We start from the raw sequence: 18919 nt of genomic DNA on the forward strand, positions 1-18919 counted from the left end.
CCCGCTGGTGTGAAGTCTTTGGGCTCTAATAATAGTTGGGCTTGTGCTGAAGCCTTCTCCTCACTCTTGCCTCTCCCCAGCCATCTGTTCTCAAGAAATCTGTGGAATTCATGTCACTGAGCTCTTATCCGTGTTTATCGGAGGGACAGAGACTGGCTCCCAAACCTAAAAGCTGGGGGAGAAAGCTACTTGGAGCTACACAACTTGTTCCATCACTTTCCTAGGAAACAAAGAATGAAAAACAACAGCAGGCTGGGAAGGGAATTGTGCTGTTCCTTTGCCAGGCTGGGTACAACCCAGGTCTTGTTCAGCATCCTGGTGTGGCCAGGAGGAAGGTGCTCGTGCGTGTGACGTTTCAGGGCTACGTTGCCCCAATATCGAAGCAGTTAATTTATGTTTTCGTAGCTCTCGCTGCCTGATTGAAAACAATTAAATCTTTTCCAACAGCTCATTGGCACCTGCAAATTTGTTCCAAAGGGAACATTTCCCTAATGGTGTTTTTCAGCATAAACACAACATCCGCTAAATACCTGCAGTAAACAGCAATTTCCTTAGATATTTCTTACCTTTGGGAGACCTCCCATTGTGAGGGGGAAACTCCCCAAAGTCTTGTTTTACTCTTCAATTCTATGGGCTCCTCGCCTGCATTTGGATTAAACCAGGAGATCAGTGAGACCTCCGGAGCACTGATTCCTTGTGAGGCCTCTCGGGCAGCAGCACATGGGAACAGCCGGCGTGGAGAGGGGGAGACTGCGGTGTGGGAAAGACTTGTCTGAATGTTAATACAAAGACTGGGAAGCATGGATAAAAGGAAACATGGATAAAAGGAAACATGGATAAAAAGAAACATGGATAAAAAGAAACGTCCCCTCTGCTGCCGAGAACAGGTTTCTTGTGAATTACTGTCTCCACTAACAGGTTATTTAGTAAATCACTGCAACTGATTGACTGGGGTCAAACACTGTATTGGGTTGCTGGTTTTAGGATGAACTTTGCTAATGCAGTGCCTGTTGCCAATCTTAGCAAATATTTGCTAATATTACTTACCAAAGTGCTTTAAAATACTCTCTGATGAGCAAACAGCTGTCAGTCCGTCCACCACGAGTGCTTGAGGGTGGCAATGTAATGCTCAGAAAGCACATGTTCTCATTGGAGATGGAATATTTTTGCAAGTTAACAAAGCTGCTGTGGGCTGAGTTGTCTCCTGGTTATGTCAGACTCTTTGTGGGATGTTTGGAGAAGCACAGAGAGGAAACGCTTTAATCTTGATGCTAAATCTGAGCATGTCACGTCCTAAATTCACACGTACAGGGAGTGTTCCTGATGGGGCTGTGATGGACCTGTTCCACCGAGAGCACAGCGTGTGGGACCAAGGGGCCCTGAGCACCCTTTGAGCTGTGGCATGACTTGGGTTGCCCAAGGGCAATGATTTAAGTGGGTGCTGTTGTCACTGGCTCGGATCCATCCTGAGGGTAGGACACATTCCTGATTTATGGAGCCTTTGGCTCTTTCTACTCTGGGAATATCTTTTGCAGGTTCTGCTGTGGTCCTTTGTTATCCTCAAGATGCAGAAATTCATCTGGCTGATGTGGTTGGAGTTGGGTTTGAAATGGTATCTTCCATCTCAAACCCTGTTTTGGGGCTAAATAGTGACAGGATGGAGGAAACTTCTCCTGCTGCTGCTTGCTCTTTTCCTTTGGAAAACCTGGAATTACAGCGAAAAGCTTTTGTTGGTGATAAGGAATTCAGTAGGTAAAAAACCTGCCACAGGCACACGCTGCTGGGAAGAAGAGTCTGTGTAGAGCTGCGGTAAATGTGTCGATGAACACAAATCAAATGCAGATGAAATAAAAGCTTTTCATATTCTCCATTCTGCTCGAGATCAGGCAAAAATAAATTCCACAGAGATAAATGGGTTTGATGAAACGGTCCAAAAATAAAACTGCTCTTGCAACGAAGCCAAACCCGAGATTGTCTCCGTGCCTCCCCGGCTGCCAAGAGCTGTTGCTTCTCTTTGTACCCCAATAATGCTCAGTGGCTTGGGTTGAAGTTGGGAACAGCCGTGGCAGGTGTTGTAAAGGGGTTGCTGAAGAGGCTCAGCACGGAAAATGCCAGAGCTGAGAGCAGACCCAAGCTCAGTGCCTCTCATCAATAAACCAGCTTGCCTTTTACATCGGGGAGTTCTTATCTGAAAGGAATGGGTTTGGCTTTAAAGCCAGTCTGCAAAGGAACGTAAGTTACATTCAGGTCCTTTTTTCCTTTCTTTCTTTTTTTTTCCCTGTGGGAAGCCCAGGAAATAAGATGGAAATCACTGAGAACAGCCCCTGCGTGATTCCTGGTTTTATCTCAGCCTGCATCCCTTCCTCAGTGGTGGCAAATGATGCTTCATCCTCATCTCTCAGGGGGTGAGGGCTGACTAGAGGCAGTCACACAGGTACCAAACTGAAAGCCCTGAGCCCAGGAAGCCTTGTTTCCTCTGGGAAATGCTGAGATCACCCTAGGATAAGCACACTGATTTGACTAAAAAGTATTAATATTAAAGCATCCAACACACTGTTGATCTACGCAGACGAAAATTAATCAACAATGAAGTAAAACAGAGGCTGATGGCATGCTCTCTTGGCTGCTTTGTCTTCCAGCAGCTTTTCATGCAATGTAATCCAAGCATTCAAGATGTTTCACTTAAAACCCCGTGTTGTATGTGCTATCTGTGCATCCATCACTGCTCTTGAGCCAGGAGCCCTGTGACTGTACCAGACATGACCTGAAGGGCCAAGCAGCCACAGCATTTGGACTCTGAAACCCCTTCAAGCACGCAGAAAGGTTCTAACACGCTGCTGGAAAATGGCTGTTCCCATGCCCAGCAAGGCGCTCCAGCAGAAAACTCTCCCAGTTCTAGCAGCTCGGCGGCTGGATGTGGTTTCCATGGAAATAGACATCAGATCAGCGAAAAACAGGGCAAGTGTTTAAAATAATCTCTGTTTTGAAAGCTCTGGGTGGTTCTGTCACAATATTAACCGCGTGCAAGGTGGGAGTTTTGCATTTTATCTTTTTTGGGGCAAAATCCTTGTTTTTAAGAGCGCGCACAAGGGTGGGTCCTTTGGAAAAGTCCTTTCTTCAGCACTGAGGGTACAGGGGCCGTTGTTTCGGGCTCGCGTTGCAGCAGAACGTGCGTGCTGTCCTCCGGCCATCGGCCTTTGTGCACGTTGACTCTGGGTGTCACTCAAGTGGCTGGAGCACGAGGCTACCGTGGGGATTGTGCCTGAGTCATCTGTATGGAGCATGCACAAGTGCAGCCGGTTCATTAAAAGCACATTTGCATGCGAGCCACTTCACTTGGCAATAGCGTTATCGTGGAAAGGGTAATGCTCGCAGTGCAGCCCATGGGACAAGGATGGATCATCTTTACAGGGCCATTATGTGCATGCCATGGAACCCACCCGGACACGGGTGTTGTGGATGTGTTTGACTCCCTGCTGTCACCCCAAAGGCGCTGGCCACGTCCCCAGAACGCACTGCAGGGGCTATGGGGCGGGCGCACTGCCAGCGCCACGGACCCGCTTTAGGGCTGGTCCGCAGCGCCTCTGACCCGGAGCGGACCAGAGGCACGTGGTGGTCGCGCTGCGCCCGTGCCCTCGCACACGGCCATGGCCCGCAGGTGCCCTCGCAGCGATGCCGCTGACGGGACCGAGGGCTCTGAGCTCAGGGCTCAACCCGGCGGCGACCGCCCCGCTCCTGACAGTGCCCCCGACGGGACGGGCGGCCCCGAGGGACCGCGGCCGGGCCGGGGCCGCTCCTGGCTCCGCGGCGGAGCAGACAAAGGGAGTCCCCGGAGCCGCCGAGCACGGGAGGGGCGCGGGGAGCGGGGGCGCCGCTGAGAGACCCCGCACCCCGTGCGCGGGCCCCGCAGGTCCCGGGGGTCGCTGCCCCCACACCCCCCCCACCCCGGGCTGCCCACCCGCCACCCGCGCGCGGGCGGGACTACACTTCCCGGCATGCACCGGGCGGAGGGGAGTGGGCGCGCGCCCCCCGCCTCGCCCCTCACCGCCGTCCCGCCCCCCCCTTCCCTCCCCCTCCTGTCCCCCGCCGGGCGGCACGTGCCGCCGCGCTCGGCCAATGGCAGCGGGGCGGGGCGGGTCACGTGCCATTGTTTGGCGCTTTTGTGCGCGGCGCGGCGGGCGGGAGCGGAGTGCGGCCGGAGCGGCGGCGCGGGCAGGTGGGTGCGCGGCGTCAGCAGCAGCGCGGCACCGCGAGCGGAGCGGGCGTCCGCGGCCCCTCGGTGCCGACAGAGCGGCGGCGATGGCACACGGAGCCCTGGGCGCTCCTGAGGGAACGGGTGGCGGTGCCGCAGCGGAGGGGGTCTGAGGATGGGGGTCAGGGGGAGGGAGACCGCAGTCGTTTGAGGGCGCTTGGGGAAGGGGCGCCGCGTCCGCCGCTTTTGTCGGTTGCGATGGCGGGGGTCGCGTCCCCGCCCGCCGCCCGCTCCTCGGGCGTCGCGGTGACAAAGGGAAGGGAGACAATGGGCGGGGGGCTCCCCTCGCCGGCCCCGCTCCCGGCGCGGAGCGCGGGGTCTTTTGTCCCGGGAGCGGGCGACGCCCTGCTCGCGGCAGCGGCGCCCCCTCCCCTCCCTGACAGGACCCCGCCATTGTTAGTGGGGAAGGGGCGGTGCCCGGGCGGGGCGCCCCGACGCCACCGCGTTCGGGTTCCCGCTGCTGAGCCCCGCTTGCGAGGGGTGGTGCGGGGGGGCCCGGCCCGCGGCCCCCATAACCGCGGCTGTCCCCGTTCCCCTCGCCCCGGGGTGGGGCGTGGGGTCCGCACCTGCGGCGGGGGGCGGCAGGTGCCCGGATGTTGCCGTTGGCCCCGCCCTCCCTCGAGCCCCCCGCGCCCGCGGGATCGCGCGCGCGCGCGCTCTCTGCCTCCCCGGCGGTTTGAATTCGGTGCGGTTGGGGAGGCGCGGGCGGGGCCTCGAGCTCGGCTCCCATTGGCTGCGCGCGGAGCGGGGGGCGTCGCCGTTGGGAGGCCGGGCGGCGCCGGGAGCGCGCACCCGCGCGGGGCCGCGCCTCGGCGGCGGCTGGGACCGGAGCAGCCCCGCGGGGTTGACGCGCGCTGTGGCTCTGTTCTCGCGTCCCCTTTGAACGCGGCGCGGGGCCGTGTGCGCGCTCCCGACCCGCTCCAGCGGCTCGGACAAACGCGCGTGTAAAGGAGCTCGGCGCGGCTGTGCCGCCCTGCCGGGCACCCGCCCTGCGCAGCACCGTGGCGCGGCTGTTGCTGAATGAGCGGTCCGATGGGAGCCTTTGTTTGCGATTCTTAATCACGGTTGAGCAAACGGGGTCTGAAAACGCCCGACTGCAGCCGCACACATAGGTCCTGCAACACCCATAATGGGGAACATCTCTGCTGTTCATGTACATGAGCCTCCCAGACTGGAATTACTGACTGCATTAACTGTCTTTTGTTCAGCAGGTCTGATTGTGCTGAACCGTTTTTATTGGGAGGTAGATGAAATTCATGTACTCACTGTTCAAAAGCATCTTTCTTTGTTATCTAGGACTCCAACTGATTGGTGTTCTTGCGGAGTTGGTTTCTGGAGTCATATTTTCTTGGTCATGGCTACTTCTGGTATGTGATATTATGCACTAAATGCTCTGATGTTGTTTTTTCCTCTCCATTTCCTCAGAAACGACTTAAAAAATCCAATATAGTAAAATCAAGCGTTGTCACTGGGGTTTTCACCCATCTCGAGGCTGCTTTGGAGAAGCTGTTGGAACCGGGTGCTGGTGACAACATAACGAAAGCCCTCTCGGAGGAGGCTGTTAGCAGATGGGCTTCAGCTCAGCTGCATCCCATCTGCTCTGTGAACAGAGCTGACGATCATCTTGGTGATGAAAGCTGGTGTGCTGGTACAGCTGACACCATGCCAGGGGCTGATGTGCCTCCTCATAGGTGTTTGAAGGCTGGCTTGCGTGTGTCTTTGAAACCTGGTGTCAGGTCTTTAGGCAAACGCCTTGAAACCTCCTTAAATTTGCCATTGGAGAATGGGTGAATTTTCATTGGCAATGGGGATAATCTTGTTTTCATGGCCCTGGATATTAAAGGCTAAAATCAAATGTCTGGTGCTTGGGTAGCACAGTATCGATGCAAAGCTGCAAACAAAATTGTCTGCCATGGTTTTGGATGGTGATGCTGCTGCTCAAAACAAGAGTATTTGCTCCCATGCTAACTGCTTCCTTGGTGGGCTTTGTGGTGCTCTGTGTTTGGAAGCTGTTGTTCAAGTTACTTCAGTTCCTGGCTTAAAATATTGCTCTGTTTCTTTGTCCCCCCCTCATGTTCCTAGATATTCAAGTGAAGGAACTGGAAAAGCGTGCCTCTGGGCAGGCGTTTGAGCTGATACTCAGTCCCCGCTCAAAAGAAGCCGTTCCAGAATTCCCTCTTTCTCCCCCAAAGAAGAAGGATGTGTCATTGGAGGAGATCCAGAAGAAATTGGAAGCAGCAGAAGAGAGGCGTAAGGTAAACTTGAATCAGCTTAAGTGAGCTCTGCTCAAGCAGTCTGGGCAAGTAGTTTTGCTTTTGGTTAGCTTTTTAAATTACTATTAATTGGGTGCTTGGGACAGGTGATTCTCAATTTGTATTATGGTAAGTGGGGTATTCATTGAACTACTTTGGAGTCTCTGAGGCTTTTGGGAACCTTTGTTATGGTCTGCAAAGCTCCAGCTTTGTTCCCTAAGTGATCTTGAATGGTCACTTGAAAAACTGGGAGAGAAAATGTGTAGTTGAGAGGGGATGTGCTTCCAGGATGAAGTGTGTTTTCTGGCCTTTAACATAGTGAGATCCATTTCCTCCTAGAAAACACAGTGGTGAATGAGCAGTGAGAAAGTGTGTGAATGCAGTGTCAAACTTGGTGCAGGATCCTGCTGTTGAGATGTAGCTTGGAGCGATGGAATATGCAGAGGCTTACGAATGGAAGTGCAGCCTCTGTATGACCTGAATCACAAAGATTTTTATCCCCCCAAAAGCCCCATTTAACAAAACCTGTGTGTAACAACAGAAACGGAAGTCTCGTGGGAGGTTGTGATGGTGAAATATGGGTTCTGTGGGTAGGGGAGCGCCAGGGAGCTTGGTCCTGTATCAGAGTTATGCTGTTGTAAACCAGCAGCAAATGTTTCCTCCTGGGAGCTGTGAGCAGCTCAGCTGTAGCTGTCTGTGTGCCTCCTCTCTCATGGTCAAAGCACCCATCCTATGTTTTATTAGTCTCATGAAGCAGAAGTCCTGAAGCAGCTGGCTGAGAAGCGGGAGCACGAGAAGGAGGTGCTGCAGAAAGCCATTGAGGAAAACAACAACTTCAGCAAAATGGCAGAGGAGAAGCTGACCCACAAAATGGAAGCTAACAAAGAAAACCGTGAGGCACAAATGGCTGCTAAACTGGAGCGCTTGAGGGAGAAGGTGGGTGTGGGGTCCCAATTCCCCTTTGGGAGCGAGTTTATCCATGCTCCTTACTTCAAATGCTGCTTAAATAAAGCCGAGTACATGGCCAAGTGAGGGGGGTACTATGAATCTATAGACACAGAATGTTCTGTGCTGGTGTCATCTTGAAAGGTTAAATCTACAGAAATCCTCTTGGGGGAGAGGGAATGGATGGGGTTGGAGCAGCATCTCCCTGCTTTCTTACAAAGCTTCATCCTGGAGCTGGTGGCAGTAACCTGTGCTCACAGGTTGCTGTGGGAAGCAAGCTGGAGCCTGCCTGTCAGCTAACTGCTTCCTTGCTGTTGTCTTGCAGGACAAGCATATTGAAGAGGTTAGAAAGAACAAAGAAGGCAAAGACCCTGGTGAGGCTGAAACCGACTGACTTCATTCTGGAAACTGACTCTCTCCCCCTCCTCTAAATATCCAAAGACTGTACTGGCCAGTGGTTTTCTCTTTGGTTTTGTTTCGGTTCTGTTTTTTTTCTTTGTTTAAGTTTCTAGAAACTGATGTAGAGCTGTAAAATTAGATCCAAACTCTGTACACTTTGCTTGGGGGCTAGAGGAGAGACCTTCCATGTTTCACTTTTTCTAAAGTGTTGTCTTTCCAGTGTAGCTATCTTCTTGTTGCATCCTTTTCTACTCCAGCGCGCTTGCTGCTGGGTTGATGGCTAGTACTGTATCAGCTCTGTAAGATGTTTGTGAAAGGAATAAGTAAAATATACTGTTCCGTGCTAAATATGTTACACTTCAAAAATCTGACTCTGTCCCAGTCTGCTACAATACTGCTGTAACTGAGTGACTAAATAAAGCTGCACAGTGCTGTTATGGGAATGACTTCGGAAAATGACATGAGAAACCAAATGGGTTGGCTGAGGTCGGCCGCAGGCTCCCAGTGCTGGCTGGAAGGGTCCTCGCATCCATGGCCATGCTGCTGCCTTTCCTAGAGCACTCCCATTGTCTTCTTTCTACAATCAGAGCTTTGTTTGGACACCTCAGCAGGCGTCAGCTGTTGTGTGTTTTTGTCCAAAGGAGTTCAGAGCCACCTCCCTTTGGGTGCTGATGCTTCAACAAATGAGTCCTTGTTACCACATGACTGATCCGAGCCTGCTTTTGATGAGGGTTGCTAGAAGATGACTTGTTCTATTCAATGGTGACTTGTGTCCCGCATCCTGCGGTGTCAGAGCATGGAAGGCAGAAACCTGTTCTGTGCCGGGATCCTCCGTCTGCCCCAGTGACAATGGTGGTGTGGCCAAGAGGTGTTTTGGTGTGTGCCAGATCCCTTGGGCCAGAGCATTGTGCCCCAGGCTGGAGATTAACTCCTGCGTGCAAGGACATGTGTGTGTTCTGGTGTGTGAGGAATGGGGATGACTGCATTTGTGCTCTGAGGAAAGATGCTTTTCGGATGGGTTGGGTACAAGGTTGCTGTAGTGTACAGCTGCCTTGAAAACACCCCAAACCCTTCCCCTAAGCACACCTGTAGGGGCTCATGCTCCTCTGTGGGGAAGGCAAGGTTGCAGCTGGGGTATGAACAGCCACTGAACTTCAGTGTAAAGCTCGTGCTCTCAAGTGCTCTGCTGCAGTAAGCGTGTTCCCTCAGAGCAGGGAAGCTTTGGGTGTCAAACACTGGTGGCACTGCTCTTGGTGAGGTCCTATCTTCTGTTTGTGCTCCTGATTGCAAGGCTCAGCTGCAGGATTGGTTGCAGGTTGACTCCACATGTGGAACATCTGGCACTTCCCAAGGGATGTTCTTGTTTTCTTTAAGGGGCTAATGCATCCTGGACCACTTGACCTGTCTTCTGGGGCTTGCTAAAGAAAAACTTCAGATTAGAAAGCTTTTATGTATCACACTTGCTACCCTCGATTGCCTCAGAGTTGTACTTAACCAAAAGCTGATATTGCTCTGTTTGAACGAAAGAGTTGAGATAAGCCAGGCAGGGGCAGCTGTGATTGGATCCTTTCCCTGAAGGAGTTTCAGAGTGGTTTGATCCTGTACTTTCACCCCCTGGGAGCAGCCACCCCGCTGCAGCAGAGGCATAGGGCAGGTTTAGGGCTTTTAATGGTACATGTCAACCTTGGGTAAGCTGAGAGCGTGGGGCTGTGGACCAGGCTCCATGTGAGGAGGTGAGGACCAGGGAATACAGAGCTGACCTTTGAGGCAGAAGTTTGAACCTGCTCCATGGTGTGCTTGCCAAAGAGGCTGAATATCTAGTGCTGCGTAATGGAGCTGTGAGTGCTGGGTCAGATGCCATGTACAAGATCAGGCATAATTAACAATGACAAAACCCTCAGGTCTTCATTATTAATAGATTCCTTCCCTTGTTGAGAAAAGAACGAGAGTCCCAAATACTCTGTGTGTGTGGGGAGATTCCTCCTGTCTGTACAAGGGCTGCAGGAGGAGAGTGATGGCACTGTCAAACCCCAAATGGCTGTTAAAGCACAAAGAGACATTGAGAGTGAGTTTCTGACTTGCCAAAGCTGTCACAGCTCAGCTCAGGGCCTTCTGTTCCCCTGGCTTAGTCCTGCTTTACATGGCTGCCTGTGTTAAGCTTAACTGGAGCTTTATGGCCAGGGTCTGAGCTTGGTTTTATAGTTCCTCGGAGCTGCTGTGGGGCAATGGAAGTTTTGGGGGGTGGGAATGAGATTTGGGGGAGCAAACAGTGAAAGGATGCAGTGATCTGAGAAGGGAAAAGGGGAGGAGGAGCCAGCTCGCGGGCGCTGCTGCTCGGGCAGAGCAGGACCGGTGTCTCCGGCAGGAAAAGCCGCGCTGGAGGGAAGCAGAGGGGATGAGGGATCCCGAATGGCTGCGGTAAGGGATGGGGGGAGCGCGCAGCCGGGGCAGGAGCGGCCGCGGGGCGGGGCGGGCGCAGGGGGTGGAGGCGCTGCGGGTCGCGGTGCGCAGCGGCGGGAGCGGAGCGGAGCACGCAGCAGGTTGGGGGTTCCCGCGGCTTGGCGGGGGGGGTGGGCACGGGGAGGGGAGGGCCCCGAGCGCGGGGCCGATCCCTGCCCGCCCCGGGCACGGCCGCTGCGGTGAAGGAACGATCGTAGCTGAGAAACGGCTGGGTACGGATGTGCGCACAGCGGGGAGCGGCTGCGAACGCCCGCGGCTGAGGCTGTACCCGTAAGGGGGGATCCAGGGGGATGGGTGGATGCTGCTTGAGACAGGAAATGCTCTAGGAAATAACAGGCGTTTGAGGCAACGTTATTGACATCTCGTAGGTATGAGGAGGTCGTTATTCAGCGTACAAGGCAGATTAATGATTTCCAGCCCCGCAGAGGATGTGCCCTGTTTGTAACTGAGCATTGCCCAAGGCTTCATAGCTTGGAAGAGCTTTGCAAATCGACTCCTGCTCCAACACGTTTTGGAGGACCTGAGGTAAATATCGCTCCTTTTCCTGCCTTGTGCTCAGCTGCCTGGAATGCAGCTCCCCCCCTGCTGCAGCATCTCCCCGAGCAGAGCCAGGCATTTGTATTCCGGTGGCTGTGCCGTGGTCTGGAGCTGAGCCCTGTACCCGGATGTCCTGGGCAGAGGCAGCCCTGGCACGGAGCAGCTCTCAGTTCAAACCGCCCCTTGAATCGTGCGCAGAGCAGCTCAACCCGGGGAGTTCTGCTTTGTCCCGCGTCTCCCCGGCAGGACTTGAGGCTGCGTCAGGTCAGGAGCTGTGAGTTCAGAAGACATTGGTGAAGTCAGGTTTTCACTGCAGCCTCTTCAAGCCGTGGTGGTACAAGAGGGTTTAGGAGGTCAAGCAAGTGTCGGGATTGCCCTCTGTGAGGTGCTGCCCCAGGCCAGGCTGGGGGCCTCTTTAACCCGGGTAAAGAGTAGAGAGGAGGGAAGCCACGCAGCAGCCTCAGGCAGGCGCGAGTTACCCATGGATCCACTCTGGTTTGGTGAGGAAACTGCAGAGATTTTAACAATAAACAGTCCCATCCCCACCTCCTCCTGTTCCCGAGCCTCAGAGAGCTTTTCCTGTCTGAGCTGTCCCCGGAATGACTGCACTTGCCAGGAGATGAAGTGTAAACCAGCACCAGAGCTGGATGAGAGTTGGGCTTCAGAACCTGCCTGAGCAAGAGCAGGTAGAGAGGAGGGGGGCTGGAATCTCATTTCAAGCACGTTCTGTTCAGTGTGTTTTGAAGGTTGCCATGCGGGGCTGCCCTTGTCTTGATAAGGGCAGCAGCTTCCAGACGGTAGATATGGAAGCGCTGGCTCGCAGAGATGACACTGCTGGATCTTGGTGATGCAACCGGATGAGTTCACTCAAACTGTGTTGGTTTTGTGCAAAGCTGCCTGGAAAAGCAGGAGCTGGAAAAAGGTGGCCAGAACTCGAACCACAGAAGTTAGATCTGTCACTGCCATTGGGTATTTATGTTCTCAAATGCACCCCTCGTGAAGCGGAGCAGGATATCCCAATGCTGTGTGAGAACACAGCTCGTTCTTTGTAAAGGCAGATGCTTTAAACCGAGGGGGAAACGCAGGAGCAGGAGGGCTGTTTAGGATGTTTGGGTTGTTCGGCAAGCTGCTGGGGAGGGGTGAGCTAAGAACCGGTGCATCCTGGTGTGTTAAACACTGTCAGTTAACCCCATACTCGTGTCCTCTACCTTCGTCCTCCTCCAGACCATCTCTCTGTGCAGCATGGGGCACTCCAGGGGCTCCTAAATCTCCCTTTAGCCTCCTTCCTATCACTATTTTGGGTAATGCTTCTATTTCAGCTCTGACGAGGCTGTTCTCCAGTCACTCAGGAGTTTGTTATCTCTGGGGGAAAACCCCCAAAGTGCCCCAACAGCCCCTGCTTGTTTTGCTTTTATTTGCTGTAAAGTCACTCTTAAACCCCAAAGCAAAGCTCTTTTTTCCCCATCCCAAAGGTCGCTTTGCGTGGCTGGAACCCCCCTGTTCAGCTGCATCATGGCAACGGTCGTCACCGAAAGGCTGAGCCGGCTCTTCATTAACGTGCGGCAGATCCCTCAGCTGCTGGCCCCCCTCTCTCCCTCCACCGTCAGCAGTTCCGAGGTGCCAAAGGTCTTCTGGAAGCCCTACATCCACACCGGCTACCGGCCCGTGCAGCAGACCTGGCGCTATTACTTCTCGACGCTCTTCCAGCAGCACAATGAGGCCATCAATGTCTGGACCCATCTGATGGCAGCGCTGATCCTGCTGCTGCGGTTCCAGCAGCTCTCTCAGCGAGTGGATTTTGGGCAGGACCTGCACGCCCAGCCCCTCTTCATCATCATCGTGGCATCCATCACCTACCTGATGTTCAGCAGCCTCGCTCACCTTCTGCAGGCCAAATCTGAGTTCTGGCACTACAGCTTCTTCTTCATGGACTATGTGGGGGTTGCCATCTACCAGTACGGCAGTGGTCTGGTGCACTACTACTATGCCATCGAGCCCAGCTGGCATGAGAAGGTCAAGGGGTTCTACATGCCAGCAGCAGCCCTGTTAGCGTGGCTGTCCTGCGCCGGCTCCTGCTACGCTAAGTACCGGTACCACCAGTCCGCCCGCCTCCTGAGCCGGCTCTGCCAGGAGCTGCCCTCCGGCCTGGCCTACATGCTGGACATCAGCCCCGTGGCTCACCGCATCTGCACCGCGCCGCGCTCCGAGCGGGATGACCCGGCCCTGCTCTACCACAAGTGCCAAGTGCTCTTCTTCCTGATCGGAGCCTTCTTCTTCTCACACCCTTACCCTGAGAAGTGGCTCCCCGGGAAATGCCACTTCTTTGGGCAGAGCCATCAGATCTTCCACGTGTTCCTGGTGCTCTGCACGCTGGCACAGATCGAGGCGGTGGTGCTGGACTATGAGTCCAGGCGCCAGATCTATTCCACTCTTCAGGGCGATTTGGCACATAATTTCTCTGCCCTGTGCCTCTTCACCGTGACCTGCTCTGTCCTCATGGCTGCTTACATGGCCCGGAAGGTGAAGAACAAGCTGAGCTTCAAAGAAGAGTAAGAGCTCTGAAGGAGAAGCGGGTGAGCTCACCTGACCGGTTGCTCTGGAGCCAGCTGCAGTGATGCTGGCACGAATCCGGGCGCAGACTTAGAGAAATGAAGCGCTTTGTGAGCTGTTACTCAGCAGTGCTCTCTGTAGGGAGGGAAAGAGCAAAGTAGGAGCTGCTTTTTATGTTGTAATTCAGAATTAACTCCAGCTTGCACTTATAATGGTCCCTGCTTTAATTCACATCCAAATAAACAGTTGGAATTATAGAATCATGGAATGGTTTGGGTTGGAAAGGACCTGAAGATCATCCAGTTCCAACCCCCTGCCATGGGCAGGGACACCTCACGTTAAACCATGGCACCCAAGGCGTCATCCAACCTGGCCTTGAACACCGCCAGGGATGGAGCATTCACAACCTCCCTGGGCAACCCATTCCAGTGCCTCACCACCCTCACAGTAAAGAATTTCTTCCTTAGATCCAATCTAAACTTCCTCTGTTTCAGTTTGAACCCGTTACCCCTTGTCCTGTCACTACAGTCCCTGATGAAGAGTCCATCCCCAGCATCCCTATAGCCCCCCCTTCGATACTGGAAGCTGCTCTGAGGTCTCCACGCAGCTTCTCTTCTCCAGGCTGAACAGCCCCAACTTTCTCAGCCTGGCTCTATACGGGAGGTGCTCCAGTCCCTGATCATCCTCGTGGCCTCCTCTGGACTTGTTCCAACAGTTCCATGTCCTTTTTATACATGAAATAATCTTATGCTATATATAGAATATTTATATATATATAATCTTATGAATGAAATAATCCTAGCGCTGCAGCCCTGTCACAGCCGTGGGCTGGTGCCAAAGCAAAAGGCAAGGAGATCCCTCCAGTGCTCGCTGTTGGCAGCGGTGGGATCCTGCCCATGGGAGCAGACCACAGAGCAGGGAGCGAGTTTATTTGTGATCGTTTCAGGCCCCTTTCTATGGCTCTGGGCGTTGTGCGGAGCTGCCCGTGCCCCGCGGGGCCCTGTCCCTGGGCTGGGCCCTGTCCAACAGGTACGGGCCGGGCTGAGCCCCGGCGCCTCAGCAAGGCCTGGGCAGGGAGGCGGGAGAGTCCCCCCCTCGCCCCCGCCTTTTATAGGGCACGGCCCGGAGTGGGCGGGGCTCTTCCTGTCGCTCATCCCGCCCCGCGGCTCTGATTGGTCAGTGCCCACCACGAGCGCGCGCGGCGGCGGGAGCAGGGGGCGGTCCCGCGCAGGGGCGCTGCGGGCCCGGGCATGAAGCGCGGGCGCGGTGCGGCGGCACCGGCCGGGGTGTGCGATGTGTGGCTGGACACGGCCGAGCTGAAGCGCAGCGCGGAGCAGGTGGGGCCCGGCCCGGGGCGGGGAAACACCGGGTCCTGCGGGGCAGGAGCGGCAGAGGGGGGTGCGGAGCCGTGGGGAGGGCGCGGTGGGGGCAGCAGAGCGCGGCGGGAACGGGCTGCGGCCGTGGTGCTGAGCATCCTGCTTTGAACGGGCTGCGGCCGTGGTGCCGAGCATCCTGCTTTGAACGGGCTGTGGCCGTGGTGCCGAGCATCCTGCCTTGAACGGGCTGCGGCCGTGGTGCTGAGCATCCTGCCTTGAACGGGCTGCGGCCGTGGTGCCGAGCATCCTGCCTTGAACGGGCTGCGGCCGTGGTGCCGAGCATCCTGCTTTGAACGGGCTGTGGCCGTGGTGCCGAGCATCCTGCCTTGAACGGGCTGCGGCCGTGGTGCCGAGCATCCTGCCTTGAACGGGCTGCGGCCGTGGTGCTGAGCATCCTGCCTTGAACGGGCTGCGGCCGTGGTGCTGAGCATCCTGCCTTGAACGGGCTGCGGCCGTGGTGCCGAGCATCCTGCCTTGAACGGGCTGCGGCCGTGGTGCCGAGCATCCTGCCTTGAACGGGCTGCGGCCGTGGTGCTGAGCATCCTGCCGGGAGCGGGCTGCGGCCGTGGTGCTGAGCATCCTGCCTTGAACGGGCTGCGGCCGTGGTGCTGAGCATCCTGCGCTGTGACCCTGCTGGGGCTTGTTCGGGGTGACCCCATGGGCCCCTTCCCGCAGGAAGCGCTGCAGCGTTTAACAAAGGCGGGAATTGCGCCGCAGCGCTGGAGGAGAGGAGGCGCTGGTTTCAACAGCACGCGTTCACCTGGTCCTTTCCACACCCAGCCCCTCAGAGCCAACCCCAAAGCACCTCTGCGGGTCCTGGGAAGGAGATGCTGCTCCGCTGCTTCCACACAGAGCAGAGGCTCTCGGCCGCGCACGAAGCAAACCACGATCTCCTCCTTCTTCAGCAGAACAGGTACCTGCGTGTGCCCCTGCGGACGGCAGCCTCGGGCTGTAGCAGAAACCCCTCCTCGCTGTGCCCCTGGCAGCTTTCCTGGGCAGCAAAGTGCATTTACTGACAAGGACAGCAAAGGTTAAAGGGTTGAATTCCTAAAGAGGGTTTTATTGCGATGATTGAGCTGAATGCAGGCACCTTTTTGAGTATTAGGTTAAAGCATGAGAGTGATCACAGCCAGGCTTCACTGAGGAGCAGCCTGAGCGCTAAACACAGCCCCAGGCTTGGCTCCCAACGCTGGAGTTCTCACTGGGGTGTTGGAAAGGTTGATTCAGGCCCAGCACTGACACATGTCCAGGTGAAAACGTTCCCTTCTGGGTTCCTGATGGCGTCATGTGAAGGATGCTCCAGCTGGGAACGCTGCTTCGGCTGCGGTGGGGGGTTCATGCCAGGTTTGTTCCAAACAGCAGCAGCCCTAAGCTGCTGGTTAAGTGCCCTTGGAAGAACGTTACAGCTGGAGGTGAGTGAGGAAGGGGTTTATGAAGGGTTGGACAAAGCCTCTTCTAAAGAACAGTGTTTAATCCTGGCTGAACCAGTGAAGGAATCGCAGGGGAACGGGGATATTCCTGCTCCTTTTGAATGTGTTGTGTGCTTTCCTCTCTCTTGTTGGATTCCCTCAGTCCAATGCACTTACTTATTCACTGTGTGCCTTTGGCTTCATCACACGCTCCCCCCTGGTCTGTAGGTTCTTGTTGTGGGGGTTTTTTGCTCATTGTTCTTTTAGCTTGTGCTGAAGTGGGAATGACCTCACTTAGACTGAGCTGTGTTAGATTTCGTATGGAAGGGTTTCGGAAGGAAACATGGGACTCGGTACCTTCATGAGGCAACAAAAGCTCAGAGTTTCACTGTGGAGTTCTGTGGTTTGGGGCTGTTTTGGTAACTCCTGAGCTGCTGCTTCTGAAGGGGATGTTGGGAGGGAGCTGCTTGCATGCAGAGGGGAAGGACTGGAGCATCCCAGCGCGGGGAAGGTGACCGACTCCACCTCCCCTGCTGTTTGAGGCTGCCGTTCACCTGCAGCAGCCCACAGGGAGGTGGTGGCAGCACCAGCCTGGCCTAGAGAACACGAGTGGCAGCTCTGAGCCGAGCATCAAGGAATGGCAGTGACTGGCCCTGAGCAATGGGTGTCCCAGCTCGGGATTTACCTGATTCCTTCTTGTTTTCAGATGAAACAGACAAAGAAAACTCCAGGCCGCCTCCTTCCATTCCACAGAAGGACTGGAAAGGAAAAGGTATTTCTGTGGCTGCCTCCTCTGTGAAGATCTTGGCTTTGCCGCGGATGGAGGGAGCCCAGCACCATCCCCCCTTGGGAGGCAAGGAGGGGACAGCACCGGTTACAGCCCAGTGTTGGGAAGATCCTTTCACAGACCCACGGGTGGAGACCTCCATTGGGGCAGGAGAGGGTCGCTGCTGCTCCAGCCTCGCCTGCGGTTCGGAGGGCACCCAGCTCATCCCTCACACACACAAGGCCCAGTTGTTGGCTGGAGAAGCAGCTTCATCCAGCAGCAGCAGGGGACACAAACCAGAGGGCTGGGAACCCCCTGAGGGGGCAAAGGCCGGACTTGACTTCCACTGGAGACTTGGTGCAGAGCAGAATAAGAAACCACAGCAAGGGAGCAGTGTTAATGCTGAGAACAGAAACCCCGCTGCCATGAGCGGCAGGACCGAGGCTCCCGGCTTTCATCCATCTCCACAGGGACCAGGTAGAGCGTGGCCCCTGCGAGAGCGCAGCCAGAACATGGGTGCTGCTTCAGCCGAGGCGGGATGGGACAGCCCCTGCAGGGAGCTCTTCACGCAGGACTCGGAGGGGAACAGGGTGATCGCTCACGGGGAGGTCCCATCTCCATGCAGGCAGCCGCCCCGCTCTCCCTCCAAGGGCTGTTCCAGCAGTGCTGCAGGATGGAGCTGGAGCGAGCAGGGGGAGCAGGAGCTGTGCTATGAGCTGCTGTTCACGCAGGATTCGGAGGGGGGCAGAGTGATCAAGCACTGACACGAGCCCTCGAATGGGTTGTGAAGCGTCTGGAAAGCGTTTTGTCAGCACCGGGGAGGTGTCCCCACTGCTTCTGTATGTGTGGCTTAGGCACCACCTGCAGCAGCGCCATGCAGCAGGCAGGACCCCTCTGTGCACTGGGATTATGCTTTAATAAAGGTAGAGCTTTGAAGCACTCTGTGTGTGCTGTGGTTTGAGTGTTTGACTCCTGGTTACAGCCTGGGTGCCTGAGGGTTGTTTCAAAGTGAAGCTGTGGCAAAGAGGAGGAGTTGTCACGGTGCATCTGAGTGTGAACAGTCCCAGCGCAGGGCTGGGAGCTCCTGTGCAGGTGGGATGCACAGTGGGATGCAGTGAGTGCTCGGGCAATACAATGGGTTTGTGCTGATGTAACTGCTTGTGGCAGTTGCCAGTCTCAGTAACAGCAGTGCAATGTCCTGTATGCACATCCTGTGGGCTGCATGTTCAACATAATGCCCTGCTTCTGGATGGGCTACTTTAGATGTTATCTGTTTTAAAGTACCAGCTGCTCCAAAACCCTGGGGTCATGAGCAGCAGAGTCCATCTGTGAGCACCATCAGGCTGCAGAACAGCCTGTCCTGGCAGCAGCAACCACCTTTTGATCTTTCTTTTAAAATGCCAGGTATGTCCTTCTTTACCACTGCAAAAGGCACCTTTTAAGACAGCTTCACTATCTCCTTGGGCCCGAATTAATGTACAATAGTTACAATGCACAATAGAGCAAACTGGAGTTATGCCATAGCTCAGAAGTGAATTGATACACTTGTGTATCCAGTCTGCACATAGAGCATGTGCCTAGGAACCAGAACTCTTGGTTACAGCTCCATCTGATTCACAGGCAAGTGTATTCCCATCAAATCCTTATATTAGGACAGGGAGAAGGGTCACATCATCCACTGGCTCTTGGCCTGCATCTGAGAGGGGAGGAGCTGTATCACCTCCCTAAGAAACTGATGAAGTCTTCTGCTACTCCTGCTCCCGCTGGCCAGGGGCAGGTACAAGCCTCTTCTTTTGCTTTTTAGGTGGGGATGAGGAGTTAATTTTTCCAGGGCTGAGGGCTGGTGCATTAACAAAGGCTTTGGCATCTGAGTGCGCTCATCTCCAGCACCCCAGCCAAGGCCTGGGCAGCAGCAGCTGAACTGTCACTCCCCAGCCTGCCCAAGATACAAACGCCACCGCTGACATGTTTGG

General features: G+C 55.2%; 2 protein-coding genes across 2 annotated transcripts; both read left to right on the forward strand.

Moving 5' to 3' along the window:
• Window positions 1-5606: 5606 nt before the first annotated feature.
• Window positions 5607-7924, forward strand: STMN1 (stathmin 1; the record flags this gene model as incomplete). Its single annotated transcript, XM_080632337.1, has 4 exons — window positions 5607-5619; window positions 6335-6507; window positions 7249-7440; window positions 7775-7924. 4 exons carry the CDS (start codon window positions 5607-5609, stop codon window positions 7841-7843), a joined length of 447 nt encoding a protein of 148 aa, XP_080488463.1. The 3' UTR covers window positions 7844-7924.
• Window positions 7925-10345: 2421 nt separating this feature from the next.
• Window positions 10346-13398, forward strand: PAQR7 (progestin and adipoQ receptor family member 7; the record flags this gene model as incomplete). The annotated part of the gene is made up of 3 exons (XM_080632496.1): window positions 10346-10388; window positions 10677-10833; window positions 12318-13398. The coding sequence occupies exon 3, from the start codon at window positions 12358-12360 to the stop codon at window positions 13396-13398; it is 1041 nt and encodes a 346-aa protein (XP_080488622.1). The 5' UTR covers window positions 10346-10388; window positions 10677-10833; window positions 12318-12357.
• Between the last annotated feature and the right edge of the window lie 5521 nt (window positions 13399-18919).

This window comes from Psittacula echo, assembly GCF_963264785.1.
Source record: "Psittacula echo genome assembly, chromosome: 21".
Taxonomy (NCBI): Eukaryota; Metazoa; Chordata; class Aves; order Psittaciformes; family Psittacidae; genus Psittacula; species Psittacula echo.